At 50.2% G+C, this 13,205-nt stretch overlaps 1 protein-coding gene across 1 annotated transcript in view; it reads left to right on the top strand.

Annotated features, from left to right (window-relative positions):
* The first annotated feature begins 202 nt into the window (after positions 1–202).
* LOC128581562 (protein FAM83F-like) overlaps positions 203–13,205 on the top strand; it is a 35,726-nt gene continuing 22,723 nt past the window's right edge. Inside the window, exon 1 of the mRNA XM_053584544.1 lies at positions 203–754. Within this exon, the coding sequence (XP_053440519.1) occupies positions 260–754 (495 nt within the window). The 5' untranslated portion in view covers positions 203–259. The remainder of the gene's footprint in view (positions 755–13,205) is intronic.

Genomic DNA, 13,205 nt, shown 5'->3' with positions numbered 1-13,205 from the left:
CCAGGCCGGGCCCTGCAGACCGACCCCGATCGCAGCAGCAGGGCAGCGCCCAGGCCGGAGAGGCCGGCACGGGTGGCGGCGCGCCGGCTCCTCCCCGCCCGACGGCCGCGCCCGCGCCCCGGCCCGCGCGGATTGGCCGGCACGCGGCGGCGGGCGGGCCGAGGCCAACCCCGCGGCCAGGTGAGGCGCCCCGCCCCTCGGCGGCTCCAGGTACAGCGGGGGGACCTCCCGGCCGCGGCAGGTCCCGGGCTGGGGCGCCATGGCCGAGTCCCAGCTGAGCTGCCTGGACGAGGCGCACGTGAACGAGAGGGTGACCGAGGTGCAGGCCGCCTTCTACTACTGCGAGCGGCGGCGGGCCGCGCTGGAGGCGCTGCTGGGCGGCGGCGAGCAGGCCTACCGCGAGCGGGTCAAGAAGGAGCGGCTGCGGGACTTCCTCTCCAGCCAGGAGCGCCAGGCCCTTCTTGCCGCTTGGAGCCCCTACGAGGACGCCGCCCCCGCCGCCGCCGCCGCCGCCCGGGGCAAGAACAAGGCCAAGGCCAAGGCCCCTACGCAGGCCCCAGAGGAGCCCGGAGAGTCTCTGGCCTACTGGCCTGACCGTTCTGACACCGAGGTCCCCCCACTGGACCTGGGCTGGACGGACACCGGTTTCTACCGCGGCGTGAGCCGTATCACTCTCTTCACTCACCCTCCCAAAGAGGAGAAGGCGCCGCACCTCAAGCAGGTGGTCAGGGAGATGATCCAACAGGCCCAGAAGGTAGGCCCTGTCCCTGTCCCCCGATTGATGGGACCCCAACCCCGGTCCCTTGGACCAGGCCCCACCGCCGCAGCAGGGCCTGGAGCAGACCGCCCTGGCACCCTGTGTATTCTGGGCCAACCCTCCTTAAGCTCGCAGGGCTATGGTGAGGTCTCGGAGCTGTCTATCTCCGCAGGATAGATGTGAACGTTTAACAAGTTGGAAGGTGCTGGGCAGATGTTGGTCATCATTATTATAGTGCCCAGAGGCACTGTCTTTGCTCTATACTTCTGAAACTTCTTCCTGGCGTCCCTTCCCTAGGGAAGGGTGAATTCCATGAGGCCCTGCAAAAAATGAGTCACTGGAAGGTCTTGACAATAACCTATCTGCTGCCCAGGGATTTGCAGGACATATCCCTGGACATTTTCTCATGTTATCTTCAAAACTACTCCAGGAAGTAGCTGGTGTTGACCTCCCACCCCAACTCAGCCATGTTGCTCTTGGGAACACCTCCACCCAGCCACGGTCAAAGCCCAGCTGGCCCCTCACTTTCACACCCTCTTCTGGGTTCAGTATTAGAGCTCAAGCAGCCTGGAATGAACGAGGAAATGTATTCTGACCACCTACTATGTCCCTGGCACTGTGCTGGCCACGTTGACAAGCAGGTCACTGGACTCAGCAGCTCTGGGAAAAGCTTCTACTTAGCACATGGCTCTGCTTGAGAGTTGGAAGAAGGGAGGTTTCCAGGGTGGTTGGTTGGGAATGCTGGTGGGGCCAGGAGGTTGTGGAGCAGGGGGAATATTTCAACTTTTACTCTGTGCCTTCTGGTAGGAGTACCTGGGTAGCTTCCAAATAAAATATGAAATGTCCCATTAAATTTGAACTTCAAATAAACAACACATAACTTTTCAGTATCAATTTATCCCAAATATTACTGATACTGATATATTGGTACTAAAAAATGTATTCATTATTTATATGAAATTAAAATTTAATGGGGCATTTTCTATTTTTATTTGCTAAATCTGGTTCCATACACTGAGATTTGTTAAGAAACAACAGCAGCCTTTGGTGCCCAATTCAAAATACACAACAGGAGTGGCTTGGGTTCACCACACTAATTCAACTGAATGCGTGTGGTTGGAGTTCTGTTTTTCTTGGACACCGAACAGGCCTGAGAAGGGAAAATTAAGCTGGAAAGACCAAAGCATCTCTTCTTGGAGGGTTGATCTAGGTAGTTGGCTAGATTGGCTTCCAGAAGTAATGGTTAACTTTTCATTGTCCATATTTCCACCCTCCCTCTCTAAATTCCTCCTTGTTTGACTGAGCTTTCTTTGTATATTTGCATTCTGCAGAAGAAAAAGGCAAGATTGAACACAGATACAGCATAAGGGAAGTGTGGGGCAATACTGGGCAGCAGGCTACAGCTGGGGTCAGGGGTCAAGTCTCATGCTGTAACACTAACAAAGCCTGAATTTATTTAGAACTTAATACGATGTATGTGCCAACCACTGCATTTTCTCATTTGTTTTCACAACACCTGGATGAGCTATGTATTCTTGTTTTTGGTGAAAAAGAAATCAGGATTCAGAACAGGTAAGTTTCTTACTGGAGGTCTCATAGCTAGGAAGTAGCTGAGCCAGGCTCCAAACACCAAAGCCTTTGCTCTTAACCACTGCACTATCTGGTCCCAGTCTGAAATAAATGGTGCTATAGGATTAAGCCTGGAGTTTGAATGGAGCTACCCTGGTCACAACATGGAGTGTAGGCTGTGCACCCCTGTTACAAGAAGGGGGAGACAAGGCCCCTGGCCACTGAAGCTTCTAGTCTTGTATATAGGGTGTTCTTAAACTAACTCTTTCACAATTGTGAACCAATCCAATATGTACAGATTTAACCAGTATTTATCTCCTGGGTGCCTACTGTGTTCCCGGCACTGGCCATAAAGAAGATGCAAGCTGTAGCCTGTGTCCTCTAAGAGTTTACTCAAATGCTGAGAGGAAAAGAGTTTGAGGCTGGATGTGCTTAATCTGGGGAAGCTTCCTGAGGGAGGTGAACTGCACAGTTGGAAAGAGAGAGAAGTAAAGTAGAATGAGCAATTTCTAAGTAAGACTCCAGAACAAGAGTGAGAGATTTTCCTTTGAAAATAGCAAGGTATTTTGATCGGCAGGAAAAAAAGAACAAAGGACATCATAGTGGGAGTTTAGTGCCTAGTGTAGGGGCCCTAAAACTGGGCCCAAGGTAGGTGACCAGCCCCTGGAAGCAGCAGTTTCTGACTCTAACTGTACCTACTCAACTCCCAGGCTCTTGGGCCTCCACCCTTAATCATTGTCCCTATGTCTGTACAGCCACTTCTCAAAGAAGTAGGTTCATCCTGATTCACAGGTGAGGAACTTGAAGTACAGACAAGGAAAGGGGCTTGTCCAAAAGTCACGTGGTTGGTTACAGAAGAACCCGGATCCCTGGCTTCTGCTCTAAAGGCTGCACCTTCTGACTGCTGCTTGCCCCCCACCCCCACACCAGTGAGTCCAGCTGGCAAGGAATCTTCCTGGCCATTAACCTAGATCCTTCCTCCTTCCTTTTCACCCGAGGGAGGGAGTTTCCTTTGTTTTCAATGAGAGTTTGGCTGCCCAGAAGCAGGGTGGGGTTGACCCAGATAGTTCATGTGCAAAGATACCAGTATCATGGAGGGAGGCTGAAGGATGTGCCCACCTCCAGTTATGTGCCAGAGAGTTTTGTAGTCTTTGGAAGAACTTTGTAAAGTGCTATCATTTTTGTCCTCACATGACAAATAGGAAACTAAGGAGTTGCCATGACTTGCGCATGATCACAGTCTAGAGAGCAATTCCTTATCTGGTCTTCAAAGATATGGAGAAAGGAGTCTAATCAGGGGACACTTTGAAAATGTGATTGGGGAGGAGGGGTTTAGGGAGGAGGGACAATCGGGAGACAGCCCAGCAGGTATGGAAGGGTGGCAGCCTAAGCTGGCTGCTCCCTGGGCCTCTGCAAATGGCAGAAGGCCCTTTACAAGCTGCACTGGGAACCGGTATCCATTTGGTCACTGGACAAATATTCGGAGGTCTATTGTGTACTAAGCTTATTTCAGCAGAAAACACACCTCTGCTCTTAGATAGCCTAATCATCTGCTAATCCATCATTGTAATGCAGTATGAGCAGAGCTTGACAGGAGGCAGGTAGGAGGGGCACTTGCCCAGCCCCTAAACTGGGTTAGGGAAGACCCACTGAAGCTGAGGACTGTCTCTGGCACACGGAGGACATGGTGCTAAGCCATACACGCACCCAGGCTTCCTTGTGACTGGCTGCATCCATTTTTGAGGCTGCTGGGCAGGTTTAGAGAATATTGCCTTGTGCTTCAGAAACAGAAAACTTACTGCTGGGCCTACACCCAAATGTACCAGCTACTCAACTCTTCTTAGTTTATCTCAAACTGTCCAATTTCCTTGGAGCCTCAATGACCATGTAAGGCAGGATATTGTCTTCATTTCTCAGAGGATCCCTCTGAGGTCCAAAAGCGTGAAACAACTTGTCATTAGACCAAGGACAAGGAGATTACACAGCACCCGCAGGCCCTTGGTCAGGATTACCAGTGACCCCACGAAAATTATATACACAGCCCAGGAGAGGAGGCTGCTGGGATAGGTTATTATTAACTAGAAGCTACTCCTTTTATTCCTGTTGTAGGTAGTGGAATAGGCCTACCAGGTTGACTAAGGAGAGAAAGGAGTGGGTAACCAGGCTAGTCCTACCCCATCTCTACCTATTGATGGGCTTATCCCATCACCCCTTTCCTTCAAGGCCTGGCTGAGAGGCCACCTTTGCCTTGGCATTTTATCAAATTTTTAATCCAAAAGTTCCACACAGCTTGCTTTAGGAGAGTCCATTTTATCCTGTTGAGTTAGAAGCTTTAGAGGAGCAGGGACGGCCAGGCATGATGGCTCACACTTGTAATCCTAGCCCTCTCGGAGGCAGGTGGATTGCTTGAGCTCAGGAGTTCAAGATGAGCCTGAGCAAAAACAGAAAAACTAGCTGGGCACTGTGGCAGGCACCTGTAGTTCCAGCTATTTGGGAGTCTGAGGCAAGAGGATTGCTCAAGGCCAAGAATTTAAGGTTGCTGTGAGCTACAATGTCACAGCACTTTACCCAGGGTGACAGAGTAAGACTCTGCCTCAAAAAAAAAAAAAAAAGAAGAAGAAGAAGAGTAGAGACTCTGTCTTACTCCCCTCAGTCTTCTTTGCAGGACCCCAGTGGTGTCCTGACTGTTACAGGTGGTCAGCAATCCATTTAAGGAATTGAAAACTGTCTTCTGTTGGCCACCCATCCCTCTAGGGAAGTAAGTGGCTGCTGAGGGACACACCACTCAGGACCTTTAACCCCTGTTGTAACAAGCAGTGTGGCAGCAGAGAGAAGGATGCTGTAATTTAGGGTGGTGGGGGAACCAGGAAAGGGATGGGTCAGAGGGACTTGGGGAAAGGCCTCAGAGCATGAGGCATGATTGGCCAAGGTTCGCAGCCTTGGTTAGAAGTCTGTTGAGCTGATGGGAGAGCCCAGTAAACAACTGGGATACAGGTGCCCAGGGGGTGTGACAAAGTCTTGGAGTCATCAGCTCACTTCACCATGGGCCTCAGCCTTGCAGATGGCAGCCTCTGCCCCAGAGTAGAGGCCACTGTCCTTCTGCATTAACCTCAGTTTTGACACTTTGCTCTTCAGCTACGCCCAGCAAATAGCACCAATCACCTTTTCCATACCAAGTGCGATGCTGGGTATTAAGATACGGAGATTGAGCAGATGCCAAAAAAAAAAAATTCAGTATACAAAAATAATTTTTTAAATGTTACTAGTTTTTGAATTCCGAGAGTCAGATTATATACTCACTAGTCACCTCACCACCTTGTTTGTGTTGCTAGTCCCAATTCTTGATTGGGTTCCTCATACCTCCCTACCTTCCTCCTTCCCCTATCTAGAAGCTTCTGAGCTGCCTTTTGGAAGCCTGATTAAAATGCACAGGACAATGGGCCTCTCACGCAGCCTAGGGACCCTCAGGCCCCGCACACTGTCTCTTCTCTTGACACTTCTACCCTTCCACAAGTGATAGTTTCAACATGAGCTTTGTTCCAGAGTCACTTGTCCCATCAAGGCTGGTGGATAATGGCATGGCTGCAGTACCAGGGAATAACCACTTCCCAGCCCTTCTGGGATCTTGCCCCAGCCTGTCTAGGCATCCCTGGCAAGCTCTGGGCACTGTGGTTATTGGGTTCTGAGTCTCTCTTTTTTATGCTTAATCACTAATCTCAGGCACTGGAATTCATGAGCAGTGGAGACCCAGCTTCATGTCAAGAACAGAAGACAGGCTCTGAAGTTGAAAGATCTTGGTTTCTATCTATCCCACCACTTACCAGCTGTGTTCCTTCGGGCAAATCTCTGCCCTCTCTGAGGTTCCTGACTGATAAAACTGAGGAAGATAATATCTAGGTTTCTGAATGGTTTTTAAAAATGGTGTGTGAAAGCTGAGGGTCCTAGGAAGTATGGTACAAATGTTCGTTGTCGTGGAAAGTAACTATTGCCTTCTCTCCTCTTCTTGCTATGTAAGGAGGGTAGCGTGGCCAAACTTTCTCCCAAGAAGTAGGGTGCCCCACCCAGGAGATCAGAGTTAGGAGTCGCTTCTCATGTTGGGGCCACAGTTCCCTCCCCCCATGGGTGTGTCTCCAGTTCCCTCCTTTGCGTGGGAATTCTCCACTTCACAAATTTTTCTGCTGGCCTCAATTTGGTGGGGGTGGGAGTTGGTGAGGGCAGCTGTCTGCCTGCCTGAGGGCTGCCTGCGGGAGGCTGCTGAATCCTCAGTCCAGGATCTTCTCTGGGATCTGCCTTGGGCAGAGAGGTCTAAAACAGGCAGGTGCAGAGAGGCCCTGAGGATGTTTCATGCACACTGTCATCCTGAAGGGCGAGTGGTGGCCCAGGCCCAGCCCAAAGAGCCCCAGGGCAGTCTGGAAAGATATCCCTCAAGTTCTTTTCTCTGGAGAACTAAAGCTTTCATTGGGAGAAAAGGCCTCAGTAGATTGTGGTACAGAGGGTGGGGGTGCTGAGGGTTAACTATGATGTAATCATGGCTTTGGGCTGTATTTCTCTTTGGTGAAGATGAAGAGGAGGGCTGGCTCCTCTGAAATCTGACACTTTGGGTTCCCAAAACCCAAAGGTGGATGGGTGTTTCTGGGAGAGTCCATAAGTAGAAGGTGGGGCCTCAATAAACTCTTGGTCTCTTAGAAGCCAGCAGGTCTGATGGGAAGAGATCTCAGAAGGCCCAGGCCACTGCCAGGGGAGCCATGGAGACTGGGAATCCTCACCCTTGCTCTAGTTATTTCTTTCCTAGCTCACTGGGTGGACTTGGGAAAATGATTTGACTTTGCTGAGCCTCTGTTTCTTCATCTATAAAACGGGGATAATTCTTGCTTTCTTGCTTACACCCACAAGATTGTCCTAAGAACCTAAGGCACGTATGCAGATAAAAGGGACTTCTCTTAAGATGAGATAAATGACCTGTGTGCCATAAAGTATCTTCTTTAACCCAATCCTCAGCACCTTGCAAGGGAAGTGGTAGCATAGGTCATAGAACTCATAAGCTGGGATTCTAACCAGTCAGAGTTCAAGGTTGTGTCCTTCTGCTACAAATGCAGGTTACCCTTGGGAATTTCCCTCTGGGGCTATCTCTTCCCTCTAAAACTTCCAGAAACATTTGAAGTTTATTGTGAGGTTTTCAGACCAGTTCTAGAGATAGACAAATATAGCACTGCTAGCTGCTCCAATCTATGCCTAGCGAGGGGTTGTGGGAAGGAAGGTTCTTTCTTCCTGGGGACATGGGGGCAGGTAACACAGGGAATCTGGTATAAGTAGCCTCCAGGGATAATATTATCCTCTTCATGGACACTTTCTGGCTCCCTTGCACTTGTGCCCCTCCCTGATAAGTTGAGGCCATGGAATTCCCAGCCCAGCAACTGTCAGTCCCTGCATGTTCTCACCACCCAGGGTGCTGCCTCACCTGGTAGCCACATCCTGTCCTTTTCTTAGACTGTACAAAGCAAAGGCTGTTTGGGGACAAGTTTCCAACCTGAGCTGGGGGTGGGGAGCAGGGCAGAGAACAAAGGAGCCCAGAGCTGGGTCCTGGTTGAGGCCTGCTTCTGTTCTTGGCTTCTGTTCCTGCTGCCGACCTGAGCCTCCCCCTAGCCTGACTCACTCTGCTGATCTCTCTCTCTACTCCCTCCTCCCCCCTCCCAGGTGCCAAAACTATTGCCTCAGCTAGGGCTGCTGCCTTCCCTGGTTTTCCTTTTCCTTCTCTGAAATCCGTGGAATATGTAGACTTGCTAATGATCCCAGAATCTTAGTCCTGGGAGAGAGTCTGTGGCTTTGCTAATTATTAGTCTCTCTGGCCCAGGCTTCCAATAATCTGGAAATATCCCTGGCACCGCTTGTATGCTGGTCATCATTCTGTTGGACTCCTTGAAGTCCTGGCTGAGCATGTAGGAGGCTCCTGATTTTGTTTTGTTTTTAGCAGTGAGTCAAGAGACAGGGTAGAGGGGACCAGGACTTTTTACCTATCGGTGAGTCTTTGAGGACAGACTGGGAGTGTCCTTCCCTCACAGGTAGGTCTCTGGACTGCATGGAGGGACCTATTTGCTCATTCACTGAATATATTTCGCTGAGAACCTACCTTGCGCCAGTGATCAGAAATATACAGATGAATAAAATGTGAACCCTGCCTTAAGTTGAATGGGGAGACAAAAAGAAGATAAATTATAGTACGGTGGCGGTGAGGGGGTTGATAGGTATTTTTCCTTTTTTAGACACAGGGTCTCACTCTGCCACCCAAGCTGCAGTGCAGCGGTGCAATTATAGCTCACTGAATCCTTAAACTCTGGGCACAAATGATTCTCCAGCCTCAGCCTCCTGAATAACCAGGACTACTGGCTCACAATGCCATGCCCAGCTAATTTTTGTTTTGTTTTGTTTTTCTGTAGAGATGGTGTTCTTGCCATGAGCCACTTTGCCTGGCCCCAGAAGCTATTATTCATTGAGCATTTGCATGCCAGACATGTGCCAGCCCTTTTAGAATAGACTGTTTCGTTTAATTTTTACAACAATCCAGAAACTTTCCTTTTTACAGGTGAAGAAACTGAGGTTCAGAGAGGATAAGATCATACTGCCAATAAATAGTGAAGCTGGATGGGGACCGAGATGACTCTGATTTCCGGGCTTGTGTACTTGCACATGGAGTTCCAGATGAAGGGAGCCTTCCTGGGAATGGATGCTAAGCTGTGGACAGGAAGGACAGACCAAAAGCTAGGGCAGAGGCCTGAGGGCAGGAGGACGCACCCTATTCCCAGAATGCCCTCCTCCTCACTTTCACTGCCACCCCTTTCCTTGCAGTCTTAACTTGCCTCTTTGGGGAAGCCCTCTCAGGTAAACTCACCTGGCAATAGCCACAAGGTTATCCTTGCTGCTTCTCAGAACCTCCCAGGCAAACTGCCAGCTGTCTTACACTACCGCTGCCGACAAATCCATCAAGAAATACCTCTAGTCCTGCCTTGCTCCACCCACATGCTGCAAAGTGCCGGGAGCTCAAACCTCAAACGATCCTAAAAATCATTTGTGTATCTTCACTTGATTTTTTTTTTTAGCAGCTGATTTATCTTTGTAATTATGTTTGGCTTTAAGCTAATGTTAAAATGAGCTTGCATTAGATAATTTTCACTAATTAACACCAACTTAGTGCCGGGGAAGTCGTCCCAGTCCCAGAAGCATGCCGTAGGTCAGGGAAAAGCTGGCCTTAAAAAGAATTGTTACGCTTACTCCCTAGAGGGCCCAGCATATGGCTCTTCGTGGCTGAATTAGTTGACCTTGCTCACATGGGTACACTCTTTCTCTGCAGAGCTAGACAGGGTTGCCCTGTATGTTCCCCCTCATTCATTCTTGTCCAGAAGTGAGTGTCAAAAGTGATGGCCTCAGAGAGTCAGCTCAATGGGGAGTGAACCCAGGGGGCACAACAGGGAGACATGACTCACGAGGGTGGGGAGCAGCCCCATGCTGAGGATGAGGGGTCTGGGAGAGGAGCTAGCCTGGCTGGGCAGAATTGGGCTCCAGTACAGCTTGTTCAGAGAGGGAGCCTGGTGGTTAATGATGTCTAATTAGTGAGTTGAAATACTATGACATGGCTGCAGATAGCTGGAAAGCCACGTGACAAAGCCTCCAAGTGGGCAAGAAGACCCCATTAGAGCTCTGTATTCTGCTCTACCCTCTTGGTGGGCCAGGGCTCAGGCCCGAACTGCATCCTCAGCTCCCTGTGGGAAGCTCCTGACCTGAAGGTATTCTGTTGGAAAGTTTACTGAGTGCCAGTCCTTGTACAGGGATGAATGGAGTCTGGAAAGTCTGGAAAGATCCCCCCAAGATCTCCATAGGAAGAGGGTGGTGAGAGTATGAGTTGGGAGAACAAGGAGCAATCCTGTGGAGTGGGGGCCGATTGTCAGGGGAGGGAATGGAGGAACACAGCTTTGAGTTGGAAGGTCTTCAGCCAGGCAAAGGGCCTCTGACTAGGTTCTGTGGCAGTCGGGAGCCACAAAGGGTCTGAGCAGGGAAACGACGTGCTTGGGCTTGCGTGATGGGACACATCTGCTGAGAGGACATGGAGCAGGACAGTGTAAGCTGGTACCGCATGACGCTGACACTGAGTGCCCTGTGCCCCAGGCACTGTCCCAGAGGAAGGCTGGTGCTTGGCCATCTGGGGCAGGTACCACCTGAGATTTCATGTAGGCTTTATCAGTTTCTTTTCATCCCCCTAAGAATGGAAAGGTAGCCTCGTTTTTTCAGATGGACTTGTGAGGGGTTAAGTAACTTGCCCCAGGTCTCACACCTGGTGTGGCATCTCTGCCACTTCCCCCGCTGCAGTGCACTTTTAAACTGTGGGATTTAGTGAACTGAATGTGGAATCCAGGGCTGGGGAGTGACAGTATTCTATGCGTGTGGTGCAGCATGAGCCCCTGCCGAGGGCAGCTGTGCAGGCCTCCTCTCCAAGCTGCTCCCCTCCTCCTTGTCCCCAGGGTACATAGTTGGGAAAATTAAGGTTCACACCCTACTGGTGTAAAAATTAGTGATAATTCAGATCAGGCCAGTTGAAGAAGTTTTTTTTTTTTTTTTTTGGAGACAGCCTCACTTTGTCACCCTTGGTAGAATGCCCTGGCATCACAGCTCACAGCAGCCTCAAACTCCTGGGCTTAAGCGATTCTCTTGCCTCAGCCTCCCAAGTTGCTGGGACTACAGGCGCCCACCACAACACCCGGCTATTTTTTAGAGGCAGGGTTCTCACTCTGGCTCAGGGTGGTCTCGAATCTGTGAGCTTAGGAAATCTACCTGCCTCAGCCTCTAAAAGTGCTAGGATTACAGGCAGGAACTACTATGCCTGGCCTTTTTTTTTTTTAGCCCTGGATAGAGTGTTGTGGCACTATCATAGCTCACAACCTCAAACTCCTGGGCTCAAGCGATCCTCCTCCCTCAGCCTCCTGAGTAGCTGAGACTATAGGTACCTGCCATAATGCCCAGCTAGTTTTTCTATTTTTAGTAGAGAAAGGGTCTCACTCTTCTTTAGGCTGGTCTCAAACTCCTGAGCTCAAGCAACCCATCAGCCTTGGCTTCTCGATGTGCCAGGATTACAGGCACAAGCAGTAGTCTTGATGACAGTCTTTGCAATGTAAACCTAGGGTACTTACAAGAGCACCTCAGCCCCAAATGAATTGCTTCCATACTCCAGTGTTTCCATACTTTTCTGTGCTCCAGGAGTGGCCGTGCCAGTTAGGGGAAGTCACCTCGGTTGCCTGGAGCCTGCAAATCTTCTTGTTTTTAAGAGACAAGGCCTCACTCTGTTGCCCAGACTGGAGTGCAGTGGTGCGATCATAGCTCACTGCATGCAACCTTGAGCTCCAGGGCTCAAGCGATCCTCCCTGGCAGTGACTTTCTGAAAAGTGTGTTCAGACTGCACTGATGAGTGTGTGGGTGTAGCTGCCCAGCATCACTTGATGAACAGAGCATCCTGCAGGCTCTTCCTTAATTGGGCAGCCCTTCCCCTCAATTAGTTCATTTTGACCTTTCTATGAGTGTAGTATAGCCTGGGCTTTAATCACCACTCTGGGCTGAGCCTGCTGGGCACGGCGGGGAGCAGAGGAACAACATCTCCACCTTGATTCTGGGCCTCCAAGGCACTGGCTGGCTGACTCCCCAGGAGCTCAGCAGGTCCCCACTGGCTGTCTCCTTCCCTCTTGCCCCCTCCTCCGAGTGATGGCCACTTTGTTCCGGGCTCCATCTCTGAGGAGAAAAAAGGACACCAGCATTTACCTGTCACTCACAACAGGCCAAGCACTATGCTGTTCTCCACCTGCATCGCCTCATTTAAAACTCAGAATGTACCTGGTACCTGTTAGCCAAGCACTTTGGGAGGCCAAGACAGGAGGATTGTTTGAGGCCAGGAGTTTGAGACCAGTCTGTGCAACATAATGAGACCCCATCTCTTAAATAAAAAATAAATAAATAAATAAAACTCAACCCTGTAAAGGTGTCACCTCCCATACTAAAATGAGGAAACTGAGGCCTGGCAAATGACTCCCTCAAAGCCACACAACCAATGAGACTGTCTGCTTCCAGACTGTGTATTATTTTTTAAACACCAGCCTTCACTCAACACCTGCCTCCTGCATTCAGTCACCTGGAAGGAAGGTGGAGAAAAGGGGTGTTGCCAAAATTTGAGGATGGGGCCCCGGAATCTGCATTTTCAACAGGTGTGTTTGTATATACACACCCTCACTTCCAGGGCATTCTTCACACACTGAAGTTTGTCAACTGCTGCCCTGTAGACCTTGATCCCTCTGTTTGGGGAGAACAGAAGAGATTTCACAGTCAGAGCTGTCTGAGCCAGAGGCTTGAGCGATTAGACCCAGCACTTGCCCTCTGTGGGAAAGGGAAGGGCTGTGCCAGAAAGACAAACTCTCCTGGGCTGCCTAAGGGATGGCTGCTGAGAGGGCGCCTCCAGGCCACTTGACCTGTTTGTCCAGCTGCTGCCCTCCCTACCTTCAGGGACCTGAGGGCTTAAGGTGTGGGGAGTTAGAACCAGTTGCCTTGCAGATCCCTCTTAACACATCGCTGACCAGTCAGCAGTTACCTGAGTTACCCGGTAACATGGGCAGTTTCTGCATAAAATTGCCGATCAACAATGTGTTAACATAGCAGCTGTTCCCTAATCCATTTCTCCCAGTCTCAATTCCCAGTTGTCTCAAATTCAGCCTATTTTATTCTTTTTCTTTTTTTTCCCAGAGGGTACCACTATGGTACCCTCATCACAGCTCACAGCAACCTCAAACTCTCAGGCTTAAGTGATTCTCTTGCCTCAGCCTCCCGAGTAGCTGAGACTACAGGTGCCTGC

This window comes from Nycticebus coucang, chromosome 3 (genome assembly GCF_027406575.1).
Source record: "Nycticebus coucang isolate mNycCou1 chromosome 3, mNycCou1.pri, whole genome shotgun sequence".
Classification (NCBI taxonomy): domain Eukaryota; kingdom Metazoa; phylum Chordata; class Mammalia; order Primates; family Lorisidae; genus Nycticebus; species Nycticebus coucang.
This window is presented reverse-complemented; position numbering and strand designations above follow the sequence as displayed.